The 10,843-nt window shown below is 43.9% G+C and overlaps 1 protein-coding gene across 1 annotated transcript in view; it reads left to right on the top strand.

Moving 5' to 3' along the window:
- Positions 1–2,819: 2,819 nt before the first annotated feature.
- The window catches only part of LOC139273650 (mediator of RNA polymerase II transcription subunit 30-like), a 49,578-nt gene continuing 41,554 nt past the window's right edge, over positions 2,820–10,843 (top strand). Inside the window, exons 1-2 of the mRNA XM_070890680.1 lie at positions 2,820–2,955; positions 10,197–10,403. Of these exons, the coding sequence (XP_070746781.1) occupies positions 10,233–10,403 (171 nt within the window). The 5' untranslated portion in view covers positions 2,820–2,955; positions 10,197–10,232. The remainder of the gene's footprint in view (positions 2,956–10,196; positions 10,404–10,843) is intronic.

The raw sequence follows: 10,843 nt of genomic DNA, 5'->3' as shown, positions 1-10,843 counted from the left end.
GTGAAGGTGTATATCCCATATGCTTCCTCTTCATCCTCAGGTCCAATTGCCTCTTCTGCTCGTTCATTGTGATCTTCGTTGGATCGGTCGTCCTCTCCTGACTCTGCCACGTGGTGAGTCAGAGATCATTTGCACATTCGCTGGAGGTGCCCCATTGTTCCACAGCCCTTGCACACAGAGTGTGTGTATGCAGCAGAGAGAGAGAGGCAGAGTGTTTTTGGGCAGTGTTATGTTCAGAATAAATCCACAGGACTATATCGCAAGCTCAAGCTTGGTCTCTTTACTTCAGACTCTAGAGTGAGGAAGCAGCATGGTGTCACCTTTTATACCTGCTTGCCCCAGGGTACACAGGTGACCCTTAGGTCTCCCACAGGTGTGCCCCCTGGTGGCAAGTCTTACATTTGGGTACGGTCTACATACATAACAGGCAGCAGAGAGGCAGAGTGTGTGTGTGCAGAGAGACAGAGTGTGTGTGTGCAGCAGAGAGAGAGAGGCAGTGTGTGTGTGTGCAGTAGAGAGAGAGGGGCAGAGTGTGTGTGTGCGTGCAGAGAGAGAGACAGTGTGTGTGTGTGCAGCAGAGAGAGAGAGAGAGAGAGACAGAGTGTGTGTGCAGCAGAGAGAGAGAGGCAGAGTGTGTGTGGGCAGTGTTATGTTCAGAATAAATCCACAGGACTATATCGCAAGCTCAAACTGTTGTGACCTTGGTCTCTTTATTTCATACTCCAGAGTAAGGAAGCAGCATGGTGAATCACCTTTTATACCTGCTTGCCCCAGGGTGCACAGGTGACCCTTAGGTCTCCCACAGGTGTACCCCCTGGTGGCAAGTCTTACATTTGGGTACGGTCTACATACATACAAAGCAGGCAGCAGAGGCGCAGAGTGTGTGTGTGTGCAGAGAGAGGCAGTGTGTGTGTGTGCAGAGAGAGAGACAGAGTGTGTGTGCAGCAGAGAGAGGCAGTGTCTATGTGCAGCAGAGAGAGAGAGGCAGTGTGTGTGTTTGCAGCAGAGAGAGAGAGGCAGTGTGTGTGTTTGCAGCAGAGAGAGAGAGGCAGAGTGTGTGTGGGCAGCAGAGAGACAGAGTGTGTGTGTGTGTGCAGAGAGACAGAATGTGTGTGGGCAACAGAGAGACAGAGTGTGTGTGTGCGTGCAGAGAGAGGCAGAGTATGTGCGCGCAGCAGAGAGAGAGGCGCAGAGTGTGTGTGCAGAGAGAGGCTGTGTGTGTGTGCGCAGAGAGATACTGCGTGTTTGCAGTGTATGCAGATGCAGTGTGTGTGCACAGAGAGAGGCAGTGTGTGCAGATAAAAAAGACTTGCATTTATATAGCGCGTTTCATAGAAACCTAGAAATTTACAACACAGAAGGAGGCCATTTCAGCCCACCATGTCGGTGCCGGCCGACAAAAAGCCGCACGGCCCTTGGTCAGCAGCCCTAAAGGTTACATATAAACCTATGAACAATGACGGAATTCACGACCACTGAATGTCTGAAAGCGCTTTACAGCCCCTGTGCTCACCTTGATTTCAAAATTCTCATCCTTGTTTTCAAATCTCTCCATGGCCTCTCCCCTCCTTACCTCTGTAATCTCTTCCAGCCCCACAACCGCCCAGGATGTCTGCGCTTCTCTAATTCTGCCCTCTTGAGCATCCCTGATTATAATCGCTCAACCATTGGTGGCTGTGCCTTCTGTTGCCTCAGCCCTAAGCTCTGGAATTCCCTGCCTGAACCTCTCCGCCTCTCTTTCCTCTTCAAGATGCTGCTTACAACCTACCTCTTTGACCAAGCTTTTGGTCACCTGTCCTAATTTCTCCTTATGTGACTCGGTGTCAATTTTTTTTGTCTCATAATACTCCTGTGAAGCGTCTTGGGAAGTTTCACTACGTTAAAAGTACTATATAAATACATAAATAGATAAATAAAGTATTTTGGAGTGTAGTCACTGTTGTAATGTGGGAAACACAGCAGCCAATTTGTGTACAGCATGCTCCCTCAAACAGCAATGTGATAATGACCAGATAATCTATTTTTGTTATGTTGACTGAGGGATAAATATTGGCCAGGACACCGGCTAACTTCCCTGTTCTTTTTCAAAATAGTGCCAAGGGATCTTTTACATCCAGCTGGGAGTGCAGACAGGCATCGGTTTAACCTTTCATCTGAAAGATGGAACCTGCACAGTGCAGTACTCCCTCAGCACTGCAATGTCAACTTAGATTTATGTGCTGAACCCACAACCTTCTGACTCAGAGGCGAGTGTGCTACCCACTGAGCCACAGCTGACTCAGATGCAAGTGCGCACCACAGAGAGTGTGACTGTGCAGCACAGAGTGCGCACCACAGAGTGTATGAGTGTGCACCACAGAGAGTGTGAATGTGCAGCACAGAGAGAGTGTATACCACAGAGTGTGTGAATGTGCACCACAGAGAGTGAATGTGCAGCACAGAGTGTGTGAATGTGCACCACAGAGAGAGTGTATACCACAGAGAGTGTGAATGTGCAGCACAGAGAGAGTGTATACCACAGAGAGTGTGAATGTGCAGCACAGAGAGAGTGTATACCACAGAGTGTGTGAATGTGCACCACAGAGAGTGAATGTGCAGCACAGAGTGTGTGAATGTGCACCACAGAGAGAGTGTATACCACAGAGTGTGTGAATGTGCACCACAGAGAGAGTGTATACCACAGAGTGTGTGAATGTGCACCACAGAGAGTGAATGTGCAGCACAGAGAGAGTCTATGAGTGTGTAGACTCCTCCGCTGCAGGCGGCGCTGTGCGCGAGGCGCCGCTCTGCCCCGCTCTGCCCCGGGCCTGTCACTCGAGCAGGTCTCGCGAGGCCGCCCCCTCCGCTCCGGGTGTGTGTGCGGGCAGGCGGCTGGCACTCACTCTCCCGGCTGGTTAAAGGAGCCGCTGCTCGCGGTCCTTGTCGCGATCCGGGGAGCTGGCATGAGGCTCGGCGGTGAGTATTAAAGCGAGTGATGTCTCAACACCGAGGCGGGGCTTTGAATGAAGCATCTCCGCTTCCTCACGCCGGGGCTCGCACTCTGGGCTTGTTTTTCGGGGCTGCAGGGGTGGCACTCAGACAGATGCCAACACTGGTTATTTTTGAAAAGTTTCCTGATGTTTTGAGAGTGTTGTGAAGTAAAGCAGCTGTGTGATTAGGTGGGATTTGTCAGTGGGAGGACAGCTTTGTGCTTCTGTTGCTATCAACCAGCCAACGGTTTGGGATTTTTTAAAGTAGTGCTTTCATTAAAAACTAAAGACCAGTGTTGTTGTTGCACGGTGATAGACTGGTGAAAGGGTTGACTACACTCAGGTGAGCATCTTGACTGTTCTGTGGAAGGCACGGAGCTGAGGTCAGGTATTCGCTCATAAAAAGACAATTTCCTCAACGTATTATCCGCCCTTTAATTAAAAATGGTTTCAAAGCTGCAAGTTTCTACAATTTTGTAAGTTGTTAAACACAGGGAACGCACACATTCTCTTGTTTTTTTTTTGTTAAAAAAATGAATTTCACTTCGATGCTCTCTCTACCCATCACCACCACCTTAAAAAAAAAGTGGGGGCAGCTCATACACTTTAGTTACCGGCTGAGAAGCAGCGTTGGCAGCGGCCCTGGGTCAGGTAGCCATCCCACAAGCTTTGAGGGATGGCATGTATACCAGAGCTGAAATGGTCTTCTTACAGTCCCTACCAATTTATATCTGCATTAAGCTACATTGCCAATGCCACTATTTTAAGTGTAGATGTCCCGAAGGAATTGCAGCTGTCTGTTTCTGAGCCGGTTTCTCAGGCAATGGTAAACCCCTTGAGGAATGCCTGTTGTGTATCCTCTATACACAGCACATCCAAAACAAGTATGTGCTTGGCATCTGCCATCTCCTACCTTTTTCTATTGAAGGTCTGAACTCCCTCGGTTACATTTAATTTCCTAATTCGCACATTAATTATAGCTCACACAACAGTGACTTGCTTCTAGGCCTCTGCCAGTTGCCACTGAATTACCCGGAAGCAGGTGCCTGAGAACAACTGAAAGGTAATTAATTATCTGTTAATTTTTTTTAACATTTATAGATCTTTTATCTGAGAAGAGATATTGTTGTTTAAGTGGAGAGACAGCTGGAACTAGACCACAAATAAAAATTGGTATTAGTTTTTGGCATCAATATAATGTTCTTGGCATAAAGGAACATTCCATGGAGGACTTTACAGGGGGAGAGACAAATATCAAGCAAGAAGTAAAGGAATAGGGGATTCATTTTTAGGATGCTTTTGAGGGCAAAATAGTTTTGAAAGCGAATCCCAAAGGACAGGGACATAGTTAAAAGATTGGCCCTTTTTATAGTGATGTGAGGAGGGGCCATAAAACTAAGTAGGGATGCCAGTAATGAAGATTAATCTGGAGTTGGAGGAACAGAAGGTGCTAGCTGAGATGTGTGGTGGGAGAAGATGACACCAACAGGTTAAGATGAGGCTATAGTGGAATTTGAAAACCAGGAAATAGATCTGGAAGTTGATTTCCTGGGGCACAAGGAGTCTCAGTGGAGTTGATCTAGGATAGCGGAGGTGCAGCAGAGAACTCGACTGCAGAGTTCTGCATTTGATGTTTGTAAAGGTTGGAGCTGGGAAGGCTGGCAAGGAAAACATTTGATGAGTGAATTCCTGAGATAGTGAAGATGTGTGAGGGTTTCACTGATGGAGGGGTGAGCTAGAGGCATTCGTGTCCAATAAGTTGGAAGAAGATCTTGGTGTTAAATCAGATATGAAGTCAATAGCTTGGCACAAGTTTGAATAAAATTTTAAGGTTCTACACCACCAGGCTCTTCCTGAATAAGCAGCCAGGGAGGTGAATGGAATTAAGTGTCAGAGACACCTAGTTGCTGATAAAAACTGCATGGCTTCAATGTTACTGATGTTGAGGTGTGGAAAGTTATGATGTCCATGACTTAATGTTGCTAGGTCGTCAGATATTATAGCAGCCACCCCAGAGCTGGTAGTGATGGAGAGCAAGATTGGAGTACACGTGGAAGGTGAATTTTGCAAGTTTAGAATCTTGCCTTGGATTATATTTCAAGTGCACCATTGCTCATCACTTCAGTAAATAGGTGGCCACATACTCCTTGGAAAATAAGTGTCTAAATGGAGCAGAGGAACAGAGGGATCTGGAGGGCGGTGGGGGGGGGGGGGGGGGGGGGGGGGGGGGGGTGGGCGGGGGTTACAGACACACAAATCACTAAAAGTAGTGACGCAGGTTAATAAGGCCATTTAAAAAAAAAACACCAAAGCACTGGGGTTAATTTCTAGAAGGATAGAATTGAAAAGCAGGGAAGTTGTGTTAAACTTGCATAGAACCTTGGTTAGACCACACTTGGAGTATGCGAACAGTTCTGGTCTCCATGTTATAAAAAGGACATAGAGGAACTGGAGAAGGTGCAAAAAAAAATTTACTAGAATGATACCAGAATGGAGAGGTTCTACCTATCAGGAAAGATTGAACAGGCTGGGGCTCTTTTCTCTCGAAAAGCAAGGATTGAAGGGTGACCTGATAGGTTTTTAAGATTATAAAAGGGTTTGATAGGGTTGACATAGAGAAGATGTTTCCACTTGTGGGAAGACCAGAACTAGGGGCCATAAATATAAGATAGTCACTAATAAATCCAACAGGGAATTCTTTACCCAGAGAGTGGTTTGATTGTGGAACTTGCTACCACAAGGAGTGGTTGAGGTGAATAGCAAAGTTACATTTAAGGGGAAGCTAGATAAACACATGAGGGAGAAAGAAATGGAAGGATATGTTGGGGTTAGATGAAGAAGGGTGGAGGAGCCTCATGTGGAGCATAAACACTGGCATGGACCTGTTAGACTGAATGGCGTGTTTCTGTGCTGTAAATACGATATAAGGTCTTGTGTTCAGGGTGTGCATGTATTTCCCGATTTCTAATTATACAAATACCATAAACCAGGGCTGTAACAACAGTAGTTTCTTGTGATCTGGACTGGACACTTGTGTCTTTTGCCCGTTTGCATCAACCTTTTGATGTGAACCAAGAAAACTCTTGAGGCCAATTACAAGTCGTTAGCTGCTTTATTTCACAGCACATGAACATACAGAGAATGGTTATGATTGGATTCACTTAATTCAATTAGTATAACAAGATAATGATGATGCTATATTGCCCCGCACCATGGGTTATCCCACTTAAGTTAAACAAAATAACGCTAATTATTCTCCCGTGATGCTACTTCTGAGCCCGGCCAAAACGTGCCCTCTCGGCTTTTGTTTAAACATCTGACAGTTCTTTCCTATTCATCCACTGCCCTATTTTTCACTACTTTTATGCTATACACAATATAAACTTTTCTGTCTGCTAATAAAGAAAAACATTTTCTACTTAAATGTTTTTTGTTCTGCATTCCAAAATGGTCATTGCGTTTGCCCTGCCTTTTTGAAGGCCAGTTTGTCAAGTAGTCAGAAGGTTGGGTTTGGAGAATTTACCTCTAGTCAAATACAACTAGTGCAGTATTTCACTCATTGCATGTTCAGAAGTGTCCTCTCTGGCTTGACAAGTATACATATTAGCAGTCCCCAGAGTTCAACAGTTCATTGACAAATAAACTTCATGATATTAGTAGAATTAATCACTACAATAGTTTTAAAAAGAAAATAATTGCAGCAATGACCAATTCCAAACATTATTATGTAAAATCCAAAGTAAGGTAACACTAGTAAACCTGAAAAGAATGCTCGCAGTGAATCAACTTTGCAGGCTGTACAAACCTATGTGAAGGTGTCACTTGTGAACTGAGTGGTGCTTTTTTGCCATTCTGGTTTTACTGAAAAACCATGTAGCCCTGTCTTTGTAAACTGTGTCCATGTATTGACCTGTGACAAGTTTCTAACTTACACATTACCATGTCAGAGCTCAAGTTTTCTGTGCTCCTGGCAGCCATTGGGATCATGATCATGATCATGAGGCATCTGTTCTCACTCAGTTATGTCTTACTGCAAACTGTTGCAGCACTTAATATTTAAATAAGTGATCTTGGCAAATTTGTTGTTTTCCAGATTTAAACTGATTGCTGTAGAGGATTGTATTTTAACTGTTGTGACAAAAATGTTAAATAATGGTTAGTGTTAACATCTAATGCAAATCAAAATGTGTCTAGCTTTTTAAATTTAAGATGTCAGCAACTTCAGCCAAGTTAGAATTTATTTCTGTATGGAACATTGGTTTGAAAAGCAAATATAGATGAATTCAGGTGTTGGCAGTTGTGGTTCTTGAATTACATCATTGTGGTTCTTGAATTACATCATTGTGGTGCTGGTACTTTGACAGTGTTTTATACATGGCTGAGTTTTTTCTGAAATTGGTGTTGATACAGGTTGAACCTCCCTTATCCAGAACTCCCTTATCTGGAACCACCCCTCGTCCAGAACCATTCCCAGCCACCAGGTGGCGCATGTGCAGAACTCCTACATGAACAAATTGAAGTCCTTCCTCGCTGCTGACTCTCGCAATCGCTGGCCTGACCCCGCGATCCACCGTTCCCCCTCCCCCACCATGATCTCTCTGCCACAGTTTCAGTCCCAAACCAGCCAGCCCCGATATCCCCTTACTCAGTACCTGTACCATCCAATTTAACGTGACCACCACTCGTCCGGAAAAATCCCTTATCTAGAACAGGCTAGGTACAGGTCAACTGGTATTGTAGACTGAAATGTATATTAATTTAGTAAGAGATTGTCTTTAAATGTTACTTGAGATCGTTTGATATAATTTATTATATTAGTTATGTTTTGTATTTTTAAAATACAGATTTCCCTTTCAAATGTTGCATGGCAATTTCCATAAGCAACCTTCCTAATCAGGCTACTGTATATTTTTACTTGATCTGCCCTTTTAGAGGCTAAATTACAGCAAGTTGCATACTGTAAATTACATGGACTCACTGAATGTTTTCAGTCACGTAATAGATCGAGTACCATCACACAGACTAGAGCTTTGAATAGGTTAACAGATGTATAATATTTATGGACAATTTAAAGAGCTCAAAGCAGCACAGGAACCAGGATTGATATACTAAGCAGTACAATAATCAACTATAAATCTATAATTAGCTCCCTCAATGTTCCGATGCAGAGTGAAAATTTTGAAAATGGGTTACTTTTGCTCGGCAAAGTTCCTACAAATACTGCAAAGCCTTTTCCCTCAACTTAAAAACTGTGACCGTTGGATTGTGCTGGTCAAGGGTATAAAAGGATATGGAGCCAAAGCATGTTAAGTTACAGATCAAAGCATGTTAAGTTACAGATCAGCCATGATCTCATTGAATGGCGGAACAGGCTCAAGCGGCTGAATGGCTACTCCTGTGTGTGTGAACATAAGAAATAGGAGCAGGAGTAGGCCATACAGCCCCTCGAGCCTGCTCCGCTATTTAATACAATCATGGCTGATCCAATAATGGACTCGGGTCCACTTCCCTGCCCGCTCCCCATAACCCCTTATTCCCTTATTGGTTAAGAAACTGTATCTCTGTCTTAAGTTTATTCAATGTCCCAGCTTCCATAGCTCTCTGAGGCAGCCAATTCCACAGATTTACAACCCTCTGAGAGAAGAAATTCCTCCTCATCTCAGTTTTAAATGGGCAGCCCCTTATTCTAAGATTATGCCCTCTAGTGCTAGTCTCCCCCATCAGTGTGGTGGCTGGTGTGCAACAGCCACCACACGTTAAAAAAATCCATGCACAGGCATCTTCCACCCTTCAAGATTTAGTTCGGGACCTGGAATTTTAGGTCCTTCATTGAAACACCTGTGAACTTCTTGACGTGGAAGCAAGTCATCCTCGATTCGAGGGACTGCTGATGATGACCTGCATACTATCTTTTTGTGTTTCATGTACCAGGACCCCCAGGTCCCTCTGTACTGCAGCACTTTGCAATTTTTCTCCATTTAAATAATAACTTGCTCTTTGATTTTTTTCTGCCAAAGTGCATAACCTCACACTTTCCAACATTATACTCCATCTGCCAAATTTTTGCCCACTCACTTAGCCTGTCTATGTCCTTTTTCTGTTTTTTTTGTGTCTTCCTCATACATTGTGTGTCAAATATATATAATTGTGCATATTTGTATGTGTGTGCGTATATGTACATGTGACCTCACAACATTTATTATTGTCGCTAATTGACACTAAATTTATTATATTCCAAGAAGCCACAATGATGCTTAATGTGATTACATTATGGTTTTTCTTGAGACTGGGGTTAAGGCACGTTGGGGCAGCTTGGTCTGACTCATGCGGATCCTATGTGCCAAAAATGGTCCATCAACCCCCCTCCCGCCCCAACAGTGACAACCTTTACCATGAGCATTTAAGAAAAATTACTATTAAAATGTTTTATAGTATGAAACTGCTGTAAGAGTTTTATTCCGGGACTGACTATTTGTACTGCCCTTTTTCTGTCCTTTTGCACCCTTTCGAGACTCTGCTTCCCACCCAGATCCGGAAGTGGGGCACGGAACACGATCATTCTGAAGCCTCCCGCAAGCCTCCGACCGGGCCCCGAACCTCCCGCTGAGCCATGGTGGCAGTGATGACATGGGGAAGGCAATGGCAGCGGCGCAGTGAAATTGGAGAGCCAATCAGCGACAAGGCAGCCATTTGAGCAGTACAAATAGACACATCCTTTTATTTCTCAGTAAAATTCTTGTTTCTTTTATCATTTGAAATAGTTAAGTCCTTGCATTGTAAACCTCAACAACAGTCAAAGATTTGTCACTAAACACACACATTTGTTGTACATTGAGGCAGATAAGGTAGATCTTGATCATTCAAGCAGAAGCTACAACATTTCCATGTGTGGTTAAAAAATGAGAATGAAATAGGGTGTGTGTGCATGTATAGATAAGCCTCAAGGGAGGGTTTCGTGATGCAACAGCAGGGTTCTGGTAACATTATAAATTTCCTAAGTTTTTCTCTCTTGATTAGTTACATCATCATAACCTCCAGAGTGTGTTACAACCTTGATGTTGTCCCACTATGTCACAATCAAGCTGTCTTTATGCTTTAACAATCACTAAACAAATTAATATGGACATTTTGTGCAATGTATGCATACAACAGTCTTAATTTCTTTACTAAGTTATCATCCTTTGAAACATTCATGTTTTCTTGTTTGTGCAAAATCCTTTTTGTTAGCATTTTCATAACATTGACGTGTCAGAAGAAAGAGTCATGGCAACACCCCCGGTGCCTGGCGCAGGGATGCCTGGAGCATTTTCTGGACCCCAGGGCCAGGCTGGACGCGAAGTTAATACAGCTTCCCTGTGTCGCATTGGTCAAGAGACGGTGCAAGACATTGTCTCAAGAACGATGGAGATTTTCCAGCTTCTAAGGAACATGCAGGTCAGTAACTGCCGTTTACCTGTGTTGCACCATTGATATGCAGCAGGCGCTGTGAATGGAACCAGAGTTCTGAAACACTGCGGACAGCTTGGAGTATCTATGATAACACATTTAAGTAATCAACAGTAGTACCTTACAGATTCATATATCTATGTTGAAGCTGACATCAAATTAGATAAATACAAGAATAGAAACCTGATGTACCCTTCAAAAGGCTATTGCTTGCAAATTTATTTGAGGTTTTATTACTGTTGAAGCACAACATCTTCAATAATATTGCATTTCATGGCCTTTCTAAATAACGACCCAATAAGAAGCTTTAGTGTGACTAAATGGTAGATGTGCTTATTTGTACTGCCAAATCGCCAACATGCTCCACCCTTTGTTTCTGATTGGTTCCCTTGGAGGTTAAGCCAAGGAATGTGTCGTCGTCCCCCCTC

This window comes from Pristiophorus japonicus, chromosome 1 (genome assembly GCF_044704955.1).
Source record: "Pristiophorus japonicus isolate sPriJap1 chromosome 1, sPriJap1.hap1, whole genome shotgun sequence".
NCBI lineage: Eukaryota > Metazoa > Chordata > Chondrichthyes > Pristiophoridae > Pristiophorus > Pristiophorus japonicus.
This window is presented reverse-complemented; position numbering and strand designations above follow the sequence as displayed.